Here is an 18,896-nt window from a genome sequence, read left to right on the forward strand (position 1 = left end):
TCGTTACATCGCTGCGTCTAAGGTTTGATCTTCTCGTTCTCGTTTCTATTAGTTTATTTCCGCTGCGCTAACCTAATTCGTAGGAAGAAACGCGAATTTGGGGGCGGCTATTCACACCCCCCCTCTCTAGCCGCAATCCATCGATCCTAACAGATATCGCCAACCACTCCCTTTGTCCCTTACCAGGCCGATCGGAGGGATTGCTTGGCTAGCATTCCTCCCAGGCCGAGCGGATGAACTGCTCGGCCAACGCCCTCCAGGTGACACCAAGGTCGGACCGACTTGGATGTCCTCTTGAACGGTGATTTGATGTCCGACTCCACCCTGTCGAGCGAGGGAGCCTTAACTATCGAGTCGGTGCCATGTCCCTTACTAGCCGAGTGGGATGATCGCTCGGCCTTTGTCTCTTCCTGCCTTATGAGCATCGGAAACTCGACGTTGGACCGAGCTGTCGAGATGCCGGGTCGGCTATTCCTCCTGCTGATCAGGAAGGTAATTCGCCCGGTCGAATGTCTGTCGAGTGTTGACCGCTTTGACCTCCTGCCGGACGACCCCCCTTACCATCAGATCAATGACAAAAGTACGCTCTCTGATCATCTACCACTTTTACTCTTGCATGCATGTTTTCTACTGTCCTTCATTCACTTAGTCAGATTTGGATTAACTTGAGTATTGGAGGGTTTTCGTCGGGACTTCCTTTGATTTCGAGACGCTGACATTTGATTGACTCACCTACATATGCACATGATTAAAAAAGAACTTGTCCTCTCAGGGCGGTGCGATGGTTAAGGCATGGAGTGTTGCCACATGAGGTCTTGGGGTCGAAACTCGGCGTGATCGAACATAACCTCCCTCATGTCTTGGCCATTTGCACTAATGGCTAGTAGTCACCCGTGATTTACCTCCTTCGTGTTAGGAATGGATTGACGAAAACACTAAGGACGAGCGAATCACTTTTATACCACATGATTAAAAAAGAACTTTTCCAAAAAGTAAAAGATTTTCTATTGATCAACCATCAAGACATCTGGGTAGAGCGCCGGATCAACTGCCATTGGAATGAGAATGCTCGGCCTACAATTTTATTTTACTACCCAGAATTTTACTTGTTTTCAAGCCACTCCTTTAAAATTTGGGGGTAATAAATTTGGGTCGGATGGAGATCGATGGGATGCGTGCCCACAATCCGGAGCTCATGAGCTGTGAACAATGGCGGATTCACAACGAGATTTGATCGATCGAAATCTTCACCGCGGGGCGAAGCTAATTTAATTCGATACGCGTAGGAGCGGCACCCGTCCCCTTCCTCTTTGGCCTCCATCAATTCCGCAGTACCGTCCATCTCGCATTTGCTATTCCTTCTCGTCTTCGGTCGATCCCCTTCCCACTCTAGATCGAGCCTTCGGTGGGCTCGGGGGGAGGAGGGCGTCCGACGTGGCTTGCGTTGAAATTCCCCTGGAACCTAAGCCTCCTCGCTAGGGTTCTCCCGCACGGCCGAAGCAGGGGGGCTCCCGTCAATGCGGGCGATCCCTTTACGGTTCTTCCGGCTAGGGTTGTGGGCTTGCTCGCCAAGGCCTTAAGGCTGCGGGGCGAAAATGTCTCGGCAGGCCCCTGTGACTCACTTTCACAAATCGAAGACGCTCGATAACAAATACGTGGGTGTTCATCAACTCTCTCAGTAAAAAAATTTCCTTCTCTTTTTAACTTGTTTTCTAATTCGGTTGTGTCGTGAATTGCCTTTTGCTTGAGGTTCAGATGCTTGGGGATGAAATTGGAAAGGGTGCGTATGGACGAGTATATAAAGGCCTGGATTTGGAAAATGGAGATTTTGTGGCGATTAAACAAGTGTCGTTGGAAAACATCCCACAAGAAGATCTCAATGTCATTATGGTATGTTATTTTTTTTTCTCTCATTATGGTTGGTTATGCCCCTTAATTTTAGGGGAGTACCAATCTTTTCAATTGAAATCTATATTAGGAGAATTTTGCTTCTATATCGTGCATGCTTACATTGGTTAATTTGGAAATCTTCCTATATGCTTCATTGCAAAATAATCATAGATATGAAAGTTGCTTAGAGAGGCATTTGTGTTCGTCGAACAAAGTTGTAACATTTTTTAATCTAGCCAATGATAAAGTTGAGCTGTTCATTGGCATTTTTTCACCTAGCTATCTTGTTTTTCTTGGTAATGCATAATTGCAATATATTGACTAAAAGTATAAACATCTACGAGAAACTCTTGCTTGCTGAATGCACTGCCGTTGATATGTGCTAGCATGGGGGATTGATATCCTGTATAACTTGTATTTTAAGGTCATGGCTACTAAAGATTTTCATTTCCCTGCATCATACTCTGGTGGCTTGTGATGATGGAAGAGCTACTAGGACAGGAGATACGCAGTGGCTGAGAGGTGAATGGTAGGGAGGGGAGAGTGGTTGGGTTGAGGGACTAGGACTACATACACTGTATTCGTAGTAGAAGCTGGGGACATGATGTCGTGGGAGCTAAGTAGAAAACCATAGCATGGGAACGAGTGGGAGGAGTAATGGGACATGAAGAGATGATAATTTGTGGTGCTAATAAGTGGGAAGTCCTATACATACTAATGCCAATGGCATAGATTTTGTATTTATTTATTTCTAATTTTATTATTTATGCTTGTAAGTAAGGATAAATGTGGAATCCTATAGGGTTAAAATATGTTATAGAGCAATATAGCAAGGCGGAGTCCATACAGTGTTGTAACTAGTCAATATGACAAAAAAGGCGATTCACTCATCTCCAACACCCCCGCCAACCTGTCCCTAGGCCAATAGGGATGAGGTAAATCACGGGTGGCTACTAGCTATTAGTGCAGGTGACCAAGACATAGGGGAAGGCATGCTCGGACACGCCCAGTTTCGACCCAAGTCAATATGTTGTAACTGTTAGGGTCGATTTGTGCTAGAGAGGGGGGGAGAGTGAATAGCTCGTCACGCTTTGTTGTCTTGCTTTAATGATGATGATATGCAGCGGAAATACACACAAAACACACTCACAATGCTAACACGAGGATTTACGTGGTATCCACCTCAAGAAGAGGTGAGTGATCCAAAGATTCACACACGACATGCTCATCCACTATGAAAACACTCCTTTATGGTAACTACCAAAGGCGGAGAAGCCTTACACAAATTCTCAATACAACAAGAAAAGAAGAATAAGCTTATACAATAATAAATCTTACAAGATTTGCACAAATGAGGAAACCCTAGCTTGCTTCTTCTCCTCGTGGAACGCCTCTTAACCTTGGAAGTGCAGCAACACTTTGCTCCAAGAAGCTTCAAGAACTGGCAGAGAGTTGTGGAGAAGCTCGTGTGAAGATCGGGAAGAAGCTGGCGAAGAACTGTCGAAGGAATCGCTCGCCAACAACTTTAACCTACGCAACGGTCACATCCCAATCGATTGATCAATCGATAGAGGAGACTTGAATCAATCGGTTGATTGATTCAGAGCGCCTCTGTGCTTGTTGGAAGCTGCCTGAATCGATCAACCGATCGATTCAGTCTTTTTCGCGATCGCGCGAGAAAATTAGCTGGTGCCCAATCGATCGGCCGATTGATTGGGCAGCTCTTTGTGCTCGCGACACTTGCTCCCAATCGATCGGCTGATCGATTGGGCAGCTCTTTGTGCTCGCGACACTTGCTCCCAATCGATCGGTTGATCGATTGGGCTTGGGTCAATCGATCGGCTGATTGATTGGGCTTGGGTCAATCGATCAGCTGATCGATTGCCCCAAACTTGACTTGCCTAAACTCAAGTCCAAGGTTTCCAAACCCAACATCCGGTTAACCGTGACCTGTTGGGACTCTTTCTTCCTAGCATCTGGTCAACCTTGACCTGCTGGGACTTCTTCACCAAGTGTCTGGTCAATCCTTTGACCCACTTGGATTTTTCTCCTTGTGCCAAGTGCCCGGTCAATCTTGACCCACTCGGACTTACCGTCTCGTGCAAAGTGTCCGACCCTCCATAACCCACTTGGACTTTCACTAGATGTTCGGTCACCCTTGACCCATCTGGATTTCCTTGTGCCAAGTATCCGGTCAATCCTTTGACCTACTTGGCTTCCCAACACCAGGTGTCCGGTCAACCTTGACCCACTTGGATCTCCACGTGCTTGGCTTCACTCACCAGGTTTTTTCATCTGCCTAACTTCACTCACCAGGTCTTTTCATCTGCTTAGCTTCACTCACTAGGACTTTTCATCTGTCTGGCTTTCAGGACTTTCACCTAGCTTCACTCACTAGGGTTTTCACCTGGTTTCACTCACCAGGATTTTCCAACCGCCCGGCTTCACTCACCGAGACTTTCATCTGCCTAGCTCCATTCACTAGGTCTTTCACCTGGCTTCACTCATCAGGATTTTCCAACTGCCTAGCTTCACTCACTAGGTCTTTCACCTGGCTTCACTCACCAGGATTTTCTCTTGCCTAACCTCCAGTTAGGGCTTTCCCAGTCAAGTATCTAGTCAAACCTTTGACCTACTTGACTCTTCTTCACATCTAACTGATCAGTCCTTGATCAGAGGGGAATTGTATCAACAATCTCCCCAATCAGACGATTGCATCTGCAATCTCCATGTATTGTCAAACATCGAAATCCAAACATCAAGACTCAAGCTTGAGCCAACTCAAGTTTAGTCAACCTGATCAACCTAACCCAGGGGATATTGACTAGTCAATATGATATATATGTGTGTGTGTGCATGTGTGGAATACATTTTTCACATGTGGGAAATACTTATTGCCTTGGATTTCAGGTTTCAAGGCAGTCAATCTGTTTCCTTCTACTATTAGCCTTTAGTGTATCATTACTTTTGATTAAACATGTTATATAGATATTTGTACATAGTATAGCAATAACGTAGAGAAGCACAAAGTTTTACCTACAAATTCCTTTTTTCTGTATAAATGGGATTTTTCCTATATGCCCTAACTCTTTACTTTGTCTTTTTTCATAAAATTGTTGGCTCCGTCACATTTTGTCTAGCAAGAAATTGATCTACTAAAGGTAACACTATATTGTCTGTTATTTTTTGTATTTTATTATCATCATGATATGAAATTTTATTGTGTTTCTGTGTAGATAGCTTTGTTTTTTGTAGTTTGCAAAACTGGTGGTTATGATGTAAATTATTACCACATACTTTTCATTCAATTTCAATTTTTGAGACTCAATCCTATTTCATCTACTTTAAGCTTTCTTTTTCTCTTTCCAACTTCGTCCATCCTTTTATCATTCTTTCTGTTTCTTATATACATCCTTCAAACTGAAATAGGGAAATTTCTCTTAATTTATCTGTGCTCCTAATTCTGTTATGTCATGCCACATTATGTTAAAACGAACACTTTGTTTGCATGCATTTCCATTTTATGATTGTTATTAATTGTTGTTCCCTGTGATTCCATGTCTATTGCCGCTTGTATATGCCCTTTAATCTAGTCCATTTCCTTAGAAATCAACAATTGATATACCAGTAACCTACTTTTAAACAGATATGCTTATAAAAGTCATGTTATGTCCTATGGCTGGCATTAGCAAAGATTGGCATACAAAAGACAAGCCTTATTTACCTCTGAAATACATCTCTGTATAGCAGCTTTATTTGCACCAATGGCTAACTCATTTCATATCTGAATTCTTGGAGGTGTATAATACTGCTTCATAGTTGACACTCTAAAGAAGAAATCTATGTGGAACCTATAGTAATTTTTGGTTAACTTTTTAATCTGTACTGACTACTTTGCAAATGGATTGACACCATTAAGAATTTGACTATGAGAAATGAAAGTTGTCCTTTCATTGTTAAAAAGACAGCAATAACTTGTAATCTTGGGTATATGGCATCTCTTTTGTTTCAGCTTTTCTTAAATAGAAGAATCTAGAAATTGTTGCCATGTGTCTCAATCTGCAATCTCATGGGATTGTCTGGCTTAGACAACTGTCTTTTAAGAGGAGAAATTGTAAAAAGAGAATTTATATTGTTGATTGAATTAATAAAATAATTGGATGAGGTCCTCCTTTGCATGGTTTATAATAATCTGGCCTCGTAAGAGACAATCAAATTAGATATATAGGAAATAATAAAGTCAAAAAAACCAGAATATAATACAAGAAATCATATTGAAAACCAAGTAGAGAAACAGTGAAATTGTATTCATTTTTTTTTTTCTAAAGTGGTTTTATTTATTTTCTTTGTAACTGATTCTATTCAAACTATTCATTTGTTACTTCAGAATCTCAACCACAAAAACATTGTCACATACCTTGGATCTATCAAGACGAAGACTCATCTGCATATCATTCTCGAGTAATTACCTACTTATCTCATCTCTAATCTCGCTTTAAATTTATTATAATTTTGTTTTATCGCCTCAATATTCTTATTTGCCTACTCGATTTTATTTAGGTATGTGGAAAATGGTTCTCTTGCTAACATTATCAAGCCAAACAAATTCGGACCATTCCCTGAATCATTGGTGGCTGTTTATATCACTCAGGTTTGCTTGCTATTTGTGTAGTTCTATATTTTTTGTGGTGAAAATAAGGCTTAGTCTGCAATAAATTATGCATAGGTCTTGGAAGGTCTAGTCTATTTACATGAGCAGGGTGTGATTCACCGAGACATCAAGGGTGCAAATATCTTGACTACCAAGGAGGTAGTATTTAAACACATCTCTTTCTTTTAGTTTTTCATCTAACTTTGGTTCACTATAAGTAAACTGAATCTCTTTTTTGTATTATCCTGAAAGACGTCCCTGATTAACTCTTTAGTTTTTGTTAGTAGATCCATCATAATGCACTTAATGCTACTGTTGAGTCATTTCCACTTGTATTTTATACAAGTCATCTATTGTCAGGCTGCAAAACTAAACTTTGATGCTCAAGCAACTGAAGTGGATGTTGTTCAGAAACTATAACTCAATTCTCTATCAATCTTGATCCTCTGGTGGATAGACATATTGTAATGTTCTCATCAGAAATTGTATAATGATTGTTTGTTTGCAAATTTGCCCATTCCAAATTCCAATGCTATTCAGATTCCTCTTGGGCATCCCATTTGTGTCTTGAACCCTTTTTATCCATGTAACAATCATTTGATTATATGTTGATAGTCGTGTGACTCTTCAATCATATAAAACTTGGCGAAAGGAAAATGCAATTAAATTATCATTAGTATTTGCACCCATGTGGAACTTGTTAGTCATATCCATTTTATTCGTTGATACCTAAAGGTGGCATAATATTAAATTTACCCCCAACTTTATATTACCTTGTGAACATATTTATTCTTAAAAAATACTTAAGCAAAACTGATACATGTTTAACCATTGTTTGGTTCATTTACACAAATTGAATAGTGTAATTTTTTGCTAATGCACGACAATTAGTCTACCCAATGTATTATCGGTGGAATGTACAAGAGTAAGTACTTGAGAATATATTTGAAGTCTTAGTACAGGTTAGACTACTGCAATGTTCTAATTCTAATCAATCTAACCACAGTTTTGACATTTTGAATAGCTAGGGATGACTCAGCCATGCCACCTGCCTAATTTGGGTTTTGCTGGATTAAAGTAGTACCATTGGATAGACAAATTGGATCGACTTATCCATATTATACCTAGATTTATGAGTCCCTATAGATACTCCTAGTATTAGTTTTTAAGTTGGGTATCCATTTATTATACTTGAAGGGGAGCCTTGGCGCAATGGTGAAATTGTTGCTTTGTGACCAAAAGGTCACGGGTTCGAATCCTGGAAACAATCTCTTGCAAAATGTAGGGTAAGACTGCGTACAATAGATCCTTCCCCGGGGCCTTGCATGGCGGGAGCTTCATGCACGGGTTGTCCTTTTTTTATCCATTTATTATACTTGGGTAGGGATTGGGTTGAAGAATAAGAAAAAGATGAGTTTTTTTTGTATTGGGTTAAGGCATGAGGTACTTAATTGAGTTGGATTCATTTAGTACCAAAAATATATGACTACTTGAACCACCATCTTCTCTGCGAATAGCAATTGGAAAACTTAAGTAAAAAAACCATGTTGTCCTTTGAAGATCTGTTATTCCCTTCTCACCATGCAAGTGAAATTCATCTCAATCTTATTAAGTCCAAGGAATGGTTATGAGGATAAATGATCTCGTATCTCATCTGTCAATCAACACTTCAACAATGGAGCAAGGAATTTGTGGAAAACTTGTCTCTATTGGTAGCTATTAATTTATTATATAATTTGGTTCATACTTCATACATTTGCATACCACTTGTCTGCGCCCTTATAACTTTTACACATGAAAGCATGGCTAACTTTTTCTGTATGTTTGCTGTATCTACATTGCCAATGCTACTTTTGCATAAATGCAATAATGCTATTTCACATCTCGTTTCCAGTACATGCATCATGAATGTATCCTTGCTGAAGTTGGGGTTTTCTGTGCTGTTTATGACCATCATGACTGTTACATAACTGTAATTGATTCATGCCACAGCCAATATCCCTTAGGATTTTTGGCTCTGTGATCGTATGTTTTTGCATTGGTTTAATGTGCTTGGGAATTCTACTCAGGGCCTTGTTAAACTTGCTGACTTTGGAGTTGCAACCAAGCTGACTGAGGCGGATCTCAATACCCATTCAGTAGTTGGAACACCATACTGGATGGCCCCTGAGGTAAAGTACCATATTGCTTTGTTGAACCATTTGATTTGTATATGCATTATGAAATTTTGTGTTAGCCAGGGGCTTTCTAGATAATAGATCTCTTGTTAAAAGGGAAAATGAAGAGATTCAAATGAATACTAAGGGGAACATTCTAGCAGTTTTGGTCTTTGTTAGTCAAACTTAATGATTAGTGCATGTTTGCCTCTGATAAAATCACAACTTTTTTCTTCTGGTTTAATCAAAACTAAAGTACTATTGGAATGGAAAAATATAAAGTTTTTATAATAAATATTTCATACATTCTTTTAACTGGTCCTCTATAAGAGAATATATTGCCAAAATGCTCTATGGAGTAATGAAAGCTTTGCACTGACCTTTGCATTATTGAAGCCATATTTCCTTTAATTGGTACTGAATACCAAGTTATTCTCCACTAGTTATTCTGGAAGAGTATGTCTGCTTAATCCAGATTTTAGTTATCTATGTAATTTATCAAGTTTATGCCTCTGAAATTTATTATTTGAAGGTCAAATGGAGAGGAAAAGAAGCTCGTTTGTATGATCTAGTGTATGCATTACTAAGAATAAGGAAAAAAATTTGGCTAAAGAATTTGAATGGATATGAAATTATAAGTTTTTTTTTCCTAAAGTTATTTGCCAAATCATGTGTTGGATTTTTTTTATTCTATTGTTCCTAATTCTAAACTTTAGATTCCATGTTTCAATGAGGATGATAAAACTTCTTCTCTTTCAGGTTATTGAAATGTCTGGTGTTTCTGCTGCATCAGACATCTGGAGTGTTGGTTGCACTATCATTGAATTGCTGACATGTGTTCCACCTTACTATGATCTGCAACCAATGCCTGCACTTTTTCGGATTGTTCAGGTTTAGACTGTTAGATTTTTTGTATTATTTGTTTTACTAATAAGGATATTCTAGAATTCATCTCTGTTACATTTTAGTAGATCATGGATTTGTTCATATTCGTTCACTTTTGTCCTTTTAATTGCTGCATTAATATTGAAGTTAATGGTGGCATGAGATCAACATAGCCAATTTCAAATATTAAGGACACATCTTCTCGTTGCTAATTTAATGCATCGTACATGATATGGAGAGCTTGTCGTCAACTATGACTTATGTTGGTTTTAATTTTTTTATGAATTTGCGTCTTCTCTGTTCTCTTGGTCCTTGAGATGTGTACTTGCAAGTTTTGCAAATCTGCATGTGGCTCATTGTGCAATATAATGAAACAACATATTGCTACCTATAATATATGATTGCTTGGTTTTGATTCTTCTGTCCTAATTGAGCTGTCATATTAGGATGTGAATCCTCCTATACCTGAGGGTTTGTCACCTGACATTACTGATTTTCTACGTCACTGCTTCAGAAAGGTAAATTGACTTAAGACCTAGACAAATTCTGGTGAATGTGACTGCTAATGGTAATGCAATCTGTTAGAGAACTATTTTCAGGATGCAATGCAACGACCTGATGCTAAATCACTGCTACTGCACCCATGGATTCAAAACTCAAGGCGCACTTTGCATTCCAATCTGAGACAAACAGGTGCAAGTATAAGGTGATAATGCAAACTATCAGTTGTTTGAATTTGGATTCCTTGACAACTGTGAATGCAGAACTGATACTTGAATTTTAGCATTTTTAGTTCCATATATATCTTTCGGTTTTCCTGCATATTCACATGAGAAGTCTACACTACATAAAGCAGGATGATTCTCTAAATTAAATAATGATTTTTTTAAAATTTAATTATACGTAATATTATTGTGCAAGTGGTAAAAATGTTACTATTTCTGAGATATAAGCTTGGATGAACCAAGATGATCAGAATTTTGTTCAGGCCTTACTGGAATCAAAGACAGCAGAACTGAGCTGCACCAATTTTATGATTGAGTTGTATTTGGTACTCTGCATGAAAAATTCCAGATTCTGGATTGTTTTAGAGTTCCAATAAAATACATATAGTTTTGGTGAGAACAGATTGAGTTTTCTTTAGCTGATCAAATGCTTGATGAATTTTGGTGTCTGGAAATTTTGGAATTGATATTTCTTAGTTAATTTCCTTATGGTGATATGTTGTCCTATGCAACAGACCCGTCATTGGGGCTCCTGTAGAACCTAACCCCCAAGGAGGGCATCATTATGCTTTCCAATCAAAGGGGGATACAAAATGATGATATTGTAAATGGTTTAATGGGTTTTGCTGCAGGTAGTTTACCTAAGTAGCTGTAGTTAATTATAAATCTTTCTCATAAAATTATTTACCACCAGCACATTACTTGGTTTTCCAAATTCAAGTCGAAATTCATAGTTTCAGTGCGCTTGTCAATTATTTGTAAAACTTGTGAGAAACAAAGTTGATTTACTTCATTTTACCATTGCACCTGCATTTTCTTTTATCTTATGCATGATTTCCTACGTCCAACTTTTTGCACTGAGAGTTAAATCTTTCTTGAAACTAAACTTTATAAACATAAACAAAAACTTAGGTTTCATTTAAAAATATGCATAAGAATATGTTGACTTCATTTTTTTTTCTGGGTTTTGCTTTCTGCAAGTCTAGATTTCTGCGCCGTTAGTCCTCGTAATAATATAGCATGAGGGATTTGGTCCACTGTAAGACCAGGTTAAGATTCTGTCTAACTATTAGCATAAATCTCAGGAATATTGAGGATGACGTTCCTGTTGATGATGGCAACTCAACTGTGGATAATCATAATGGAAGTGGAAGCACAATAGTTCAGGAGAACACAAATGGTGCATTAGATATTGGACAAGTATCTTCTTATTGTCTCAGACTTGGCTTTTTTAATTACACATTTTCAAGTATTGCCACATAATAAATAAGAGTTGAATTGATTGTGCTGTTCTTTGCAGTAATAGAAAACGTTTTGGGTTAACTTTTATAATTCTAACAGTACAGTGATATCTTTTCTTCTCTCATGATTCAGGACAAATGTAAAAATGAAAATTTGGCTATTGATTCTGTTCCATTTGAAGGTTCTGATGGACATAGAAAACTTTTTACTAAGGGTACCTTCTCAAATGGTACAGAAAGCAAAGCAGAAGACGAGCTATCTGACAAAGATCCTACCTTAGCCATCTATGAAAAGCCATCTTTAGGGCATTCTGCGACAGAAGCAGTTTCCAATTTTCCAGTAACACTGGAATGCAAAGGAGTTGAGAGTTCTGATGATAATAGTATATTCTCCTTTAGATATAAGGTTGAAAAAAACAATTTGCAGAAGGTGAGGCATTTATTTCTTTTGCTGGTGCTACAATATTTATGGGCATTTTTATCTTCTCAGATAGCTTCAAAGTAACTTTTTCATATATCCTTGAGTTCTTTTATTTAATTTCTTTAGCATTGCCATTTGTGAAACTGTCTAGTTCGGGGTAAAGCTTTTTGGGCAAATATCATAAGAGCGCCCCTTATGTTTGTTATCGTGAAAAGGGCGCTTCTTATTTTTGTTATCATCAAAAGGGCGCCCCATGTTGAAAAATATCAAAAGAGCATGACATTCCATTTTTAATCCAAATAATACTCTTCTTCTGGTGTTGTTATAGCAGTATTCTCTAAACTGCTATAACGTGAAACAGTTTTGAGCAAAAATTACTACAATGTGTAATAGTTTTGATTAAAACTACTACAAGCAATTTTGGTCACACTACGCCACATTATAGCAGTTTTAATCAAGTTGAAGCAATTTTCACCAAGTTGGAAAAAAGTATTTTGATATAATAATATTTCACGTCCAATAATTTTGACAAAGTTGGAGCAATTTTAGTTTACATTATAACAGTTTTGGCAAAACAACATTACAACAAAACTGGAACCAAGTACATTTTTTAGAATAAAAAATAGGTCTAATATTTTTTCAACATGGGTCACCCTTTTGGCAATAACAAAAATAAGGGGCCTCCTTTTGATTTTTGTCCAAGCATTTTTTATCTAACAAATTGTTAAGACTATATGGGTCAGCTAGCTGATTTGCGTTATGATTTACCATTTTTCATCTTAGTTTCCTTCTGCTGTGTCTTTTTTCCTTACTTCATGAATTCCATCAATTTTGTTTTGTGCCCTACAACCTTCTTACAATGTCACATAGTTTTACATAAAACAGTTCAATTTGTTTTGCTAACTTTTTTGTGTTTGCCAATGATATATTTTTTAAGGTTGTGAACAAGTCAAGTGTTCACGGAGTTGATGAGCTTAGCAGGTTTAGTGATACACCAAAGGATGCTTCTTTGGATGATTTATTTCAGCCACTAGATGGACAAAGAGATGTAGGCACTGAAGCTTCGCCCTCTTCTGCCATCCGACAAAATGACTTAGCCAAAGAGTTGAAAGTTAGGATGGCTCAGAAGCAAACACAACCAGATCACAGCAGTGGTGGGAAGCTATTTGAGATGGTTATGAATATACAAGAAGATGTGATTGATATAGATGGTTCAGTAAGTTTATCTGGCATAAGTGCATTTATCGGTTTCAAAGTGCACATATCTGCATTTTTTTACTACTAAAAAGATTTAATCGGTAACTGGTTAACCCTTGTTTGCTAATGGTCATGTTCTTTTTTGCAGGTCTTTGATGAAAACCTACCAGCTGAAAAACTTTTTCCTCTCCAGGTGCTCATTTGTCATAATGATCAACATACATAGGATGCAAACGGACTTTTTTTTTCCATGCTAGTTCTAAACACTTAATTAGTCTTTTGAAGCTGATTGGTTGATTAGCTTTGTTTCTTGTGTACTATGATCTTTTGTTGCTGGTTTTTTCATAAATGATATAACTCAACCATGATGGATATTTCTTTCTTCTTTTAACTGCTGGTACATTGTATGATGTATGGATGTTTCTTTACTAACTAGGCTTTAGTTGTCACATATTTGATAAATTGATGTTATGTGACAGGATGGAATTTGTTTTGTTCAACTGTCTATTAAAGACATTATATGTGCTTCAAGTATAGATATCATATGTGCTTTTGTCATATAATGTGAGCAAAATACTCCATTTATTTTCAGAAAAGGATCTTCATAGGTGCTAAAAGAATGAAATAAACATTTTTTGTTGCACGCCAAGAATATATTTCTTTGTTAGTCTCTTGATTACTGAGTTCTGATGTGAATATGTTCTTTAATTTGATAACTATTGTGTATCCTTTTCTATATAGCCTGTTGAATTTAGCAAAATAGTTGGTTTGCTGAAACCTGAAGCCTCTGAAGATGTATTATTGTCAGCATGTCAGAAGCTTATTCTATTTTTCAGTCAGCGGCCGGAGCAGAAGCATGTTTATATGTCCCAGTATGGTTTTCTTCCACTCATGGATGTTCTAGAAGTTCCTAAAACTCATGTACGTTTATTCATTTATTAATTATAATTTTCTACATGTACGTTTACTCATTTATTAATTATTTGTACCCCAGAAATTAACTTTGAATACTATCTGTTATTAATCATCTCGAGCCTCAGTAGGATGGCCTAATAGTCTAGCACATCTGCAGTTTAGACTATAGACTGACATGATGACGATTCAGCAGGTAGTATGCTCGGCACTTCAAATTATCAATCATATTATCAAAGACAATATCGAGTTTCTAGAAAATGCATGTCTTGTTGGCCTAGTAAGATCTGTAACCTCTTTCAGAAGCTTTCTCCTTAGATATATTTTAGCTGTAGTCATGAGGTTGATCCAAATTGGGTGTCTGCAGATTCCAGTTGTAATGGGTTTTGCAGTGCCTGATCGTCCTAGGGAAGTCCGTATGCAGGCAGCCTTTTTTCTTCAACAGCTTTGCCAGTCCAGGTTGAGCCTGTTAATTGTCCCTCTGCTATTTTACCATTATTATTAAAAACAAAAATTGTAATTGATGATATAATGTTCGTGTAGCACATTGACATTGCAAATGTTCATTGCATGCCGTGGAATTCCTATATTGGTGGGTTTTCTTGAGGCAGACTATGCGAAGCATAGGTTGGTGTAGTACCTTACCTTTTTGGCTTACAACTTTCCTTATTTGGCTTGTAATTCCTTCTTATGCTTATTGTATCTCTTATGTTCTTCAGGGAAATGGTTCACCTTTCCATAGATGGCATCTGGCAGGTTTTTAAGCTTCAACACTTGACGCCAAGGAATGACTTTTGCCGCATTGCTGCCAAGAATGGCATACTTATTAGACTTGTGAACACCCTTTACAGCTTGAATGAGGCCACTCGGCTTGCTTCCAAAAATGGTGGGGTATCTGCTCCAAGACCAAGATCTGGTCCATTAGAACTGCCTAATCGATCTGACTTGCCACTGGCCAACTTGGGTCAATTTGATTCTCCTAAAGTAAGATTAGAACACCCATTTTTATCTGGAGCTTTAGAACAGCTCCAAAATCCAACTTCCCATTCTCAAAAGACAGAAGCTAGTTGCGCAACTCATTTGGAGAAACAATTGTTTGGTGGAGATAAGCCTCACACCACTTATGCTGCATTTGAAGCTGCAAAGGAGAATGGAAATTTTAGTTTATGGGATAATGAGCCTGCACATCCAGATGTTGACTTACCTAAGCATCATAGGGCTACAAGTTCTGCTGGTAGAAGCTCCACTGATAGATCTCCAAAGCATATGGATTTCATATCAAATAGTCACCCTGGTGGTGTAACTCAGTCGGTATCTCAGCCTGAACAAATTCGGCCGCTTTTGAGCTTACTTGAAAAAGAGCCTCCTTCTCGACCTGTCTCAGGACAACTTGATCATGTTCAAAATTTTTCTGGATTGGGAAAACACGAAAGTATATTACCTCTGTTACATTCCTCTACTCCAAAGACAAATGGCGAACTTGAACTTTTAATGGAAGAATTTGCAGGTACTATATTTTGCTTCTCCTCCACCATGCATAATTAAAGTGAGTCTGGTCTGCTTAACTTGATAGTCTGTGTTCCACTTCCTATGGTATTGTGCTTCAAAGGCAACTTATAGTTGATTTTACCAGTTGAGGAAGATGAACAAGCCATAGTAGAATATGTATAGTATTCAGATCACTAACACTGATTTTTTTGAAACTTTAAATGTTGATTTTTCTAGTGTTAATACCTCATCTACCAACAACTGATATTTTGAATTTCCAATACATACTGTGAGTAACAAAAAATGTCTGTTAGGTATTCTGTACCCTAGCTTTTACTATTCTATTATTCTAACATTTTCATGTTTACAAACAACAATTAGAGCAACAAGTCTGGCAGTCTGAACTATCTGGGATAGGCTACATTGATCTTGTTCTCATCCTGCCCTTAAATTTTATCCGAGACTACATAACTAGTAAATTAGCCTGGTTTATGTTCTTTCTATTTAATCTGTAGGATAAAGTTCTTACAGGACTGCCACGTTTGCTTTTGTGGTTTCTTACACTGGATGAATAGGTACTCATTTTTATTGTTCGCTTTGCAGAGGTCTCCAGGCATGGACGAGAATTTGGTAATTCAGATTCCCATACCAAACTTTTTAATAAGGCAAGCAAGAAGGTTCCACCAACATTGGGGTCATCTAGTTCTAATGAAGGAACTTCGACATCCGGGTTACTGTCACAAACAATGTCTGGTGTTTTATCTGGATCAGGAGTGTTAAATGCTAGACCTGGCAGCACTACATCATCTGGCTTGCTGTCCCAATTGGTTTCTTCATCTAATGCTGATACTGCGAGGGAGTATGTGGAGAAGGTAGCTGATCTTCTGTTAGAATTTGCCCAAGCTGACTCTGTAGTGAAGTCTTACATGTGCAGCCAAAGCTTGCTTGCTCGACTTTTTCAAATGTTCAATAAGATGGAGCCTCCTATTCTCTTGAAGGTAAGTTTGAATTTCACTGAGGGCTAATAGTCCTATTCTTGTTTTGGTTGAAAGACCAATTGCCTGACCATACTCGTGTATTTCCATGTGTAGATACTGAAGTGCATCAACCACTTGTCAACAGACCCACACTGTTTAGAAAATCTTCAGCGTGCTGATGCAATCAAGTATCTGATTCCTATTCTTGAACTATGTGAGGGACCTCTTATCTCTCACATACATAATGAAGTAAGTTGCTTAACACCACATAGTATGAACTTACAATCTATGTAGTGCATACATTCTACTAATGTTCGTAGAAATTCAGCAATCCTCTGTTCAAAATTATTTTCCTTTACATTTTCAAGCTTTTTGATCGTTGTGTCGAATAGTTTTATAGGTCCACCCAGAATTGGTTGATCATCATAGGTATTTATTTTGTTAATGGTTCTATTGACTGCTACAATGACCTAATTTTTAGGACTAGTGCAAATTATAGATAGCAAAAAATGATGATACAAAGGTCTACTTTCTTAATATGATATTTTCTAAATCTTGTGTATCACTTGAATGTTATCTTCTCATAGGCACTGGTGCTATGGAGTTTGAAATCAAGTATTCTTGGTCATTCTCTCACTTGTGATCTCCCTCTATGTCCCTGTGTGCATGCCAATGACTTTCATTTTAGGTTTAGGGAGAAACAAGCTTTTGAAAGCTGTCTGTTTTCATGTTCTGATGATAACTTTCATATTTACATGGCTGACTTCATTGTTTTCCCCATAAAAGGTTCTCGATGCCCTTTTCAAGCTTTGTAAAATAAACAAGAGGAGACAAGAACAAGCAGCAGAACATGGGATTATTCCACACTTGATGAGTTTCATCACGTCAGATTCACCACTCAAGCAATATGCATTGCCTCTGCTGTGTGACATGGCTCATGCATCTCGAAACTCGCGGGAGCAATTGAGAGCTCACGGAGGATTAGATGTGTACTTGAACCTATTGGAAGATGAGGCCTGGGCCGCCACTGCACTGGATTCAATTGCAGTTTGCTTGGCCCACGACAACGATCAAAGAAAAGTAGAACATGCATTGTTGAGAAAGGAAGCGATTCAGAAGTTGGTCAAGTACTTCCAGAACTGTCCAGAACAATATTTTGTGAATATATTGGAGCCTTTCTTGAAGATTATTACGTAAGAAACAAAAACGCCTTTCTCATTCCTTCCTTTTCTAACCTCCAAACACTTTAATCTCTGAAACGTCATCATTGTTATTGTATCTACAAATGAAAATGCAGGAAATCACCTAGAATAAATACCGCTATGGCTGTTAATGGTCTGACAACATTGCTTGTTACAAGATTAGAACACCAAGATGCTATTGCTCGTCTAAATCTGCTGAAACTGATAAAGGTATTCTTCCTTACAGATGTTCAGAGAAACATTATTCGCGGCAGTTATGCTACATATAACCTAGAACTGTTTCTTACTATAATTGCATTTTGTTTTTTTTTTTTTTATCTCAGGCTGTGTACGAGCACCACCCAAGACCGAAGCAACTGATTGTGGAGAATGACCTACCTCAGAAACTCCAGAATCTGATTGAAGAACGGAGAGACGGCCAGCGCTCTGGTGGTCAAGTCTTAGTGAAACAAATGGCTACCGCATTGCTTAAAGCCCTACATATCAACACTGTATTGTGAATACGTGACCAAGTACTGAGTGTGTACATATATGAATTCTCCAAATGAAATGTAATATATTTGTTTTGATCTTTCAGTGAGTGTGAGTTTTAGGGTGACAGAGTGATTATAAATATTTAAGGTAGGGGCGGTCACTCTCGAAATGAACAATTAAAATGCAACTCTACTGGCGCTGTAGCATGATAATCCATATGCTTTGCAATTTACGAGTTGCTCTACCTCTTTGTTTTTTGTTTGTTTGTTTTCGAGTCTTCCTGTCACTTATTTTTTGGGATTAAGATTATAACGTTCTCGGTCGCAAATCCGATGTAATTTTGTTGCTGGTTATGATGCATAAATAATGTATAAAATAAAATATTAGAATCTTACTGTTTTTGAATCAATTAGGATTTATGAAATGTGATATATAGATTTGTATTTTATTAGCAAAAGATAAGCATATTATTATCTAATTAGTACGATCTAAAAATGAACAATGATATAAATTGTTCATTATTTAATATTATAGCAAAAGGTGAATACGTTCGCCCCCAGCGTCCCCGTCAATCCGTCTCAAGGTCAACACGGAGGAGGTAAATCACGGGCGGCTATTAGTCTTTGGAATAGTGACTAACACATAAAGGAGGTATTTACCTCGGCTTTGCCGAGATT

General features: G+C 37.8%; 1 protein-coding gene across 3 annotated transcripts; it reads left to right on the top strand.

Annotated features, from left to right (window-relative positions):
* Positions 1–1,179: 1,179 nt before the first annotated feature.
* Positions 1,180–18,321, top strand: LOC122036049 (MAP3K epsilon protein kinase 1-like). Of its 3 annotated transcripts, none has more exons than XM_042595232.1 (24): positions 1,180–1,655; positions 1,756–1,890; positions 5,031–5,051; positions 6,278–6,351; positions 6,451–6,541; positions 6,617–6,700; positions 8,611–8,712; positions 9,457–9,588; positions 10,029–10,100; positions 10,182–10,288; positions 11,393–11,507; positions 11,682–11,978; positions 12,907–13,185; positions 13,315–13,359; positions 13,908–14,087; positions 14,272–14,358; positions 14,446–14,537; positions 14,622–14,705; positions 14,798–15,585; positions 16,170–16,564; positions 16,658–16,792; positions 17,330–17,736; positions 17,841–17,955; positions 18,069–18,321. In XM_042595232.1, exons 1-24 carry the CDS (start codon positions 1,596–1,598, stop codon positions 18,243–18,245), a joined length of 4,074 nt encoding a protein of 1,357 aa, XP_042451166.1. In that variant the 5' UTR covers positions 1,180–1,595; the 3' UTR covers positions 18,246–18,321. The 3 variants fall into 3 exon arrangements, with proteins under 3 accessions (XP_042451166.1, XP_042451167.1, XP_042451168.1); XM_042595233.1 differs by having other exon boundaries at positions 14,275–14,358; XM_042595234.1 differs by lacking the exons at positions 1,180–1,655; positions 1,756–1,890; positions 5,031–5,051; ... (2 more) ...; positions 6,617–6,700; positions 8,611–8,712 and having other exon boundaries at positions 9,528–9,588; positions 10,168–10,288.
* The last annotated feature ends 575 nt before the right edge of the window (positions 18,322–18,896 follow it).

This window comes from Zingiber officinale, unplaced genomic scaffold, assembly GCF_018446385.1.
Source record: "Zingiber officinale cultivar Zhangliang unplaced genomic scaffold, Zo_v1.1 ctg131, whole genome shotgun sequence".
Taxonomy (NCBI): Eukaryota; Viridiplantae; Streptophyta; class Magnoliopsida; order Zingiberales; family Zingiberaceae; genus Zingiber; species Zingiber officinale.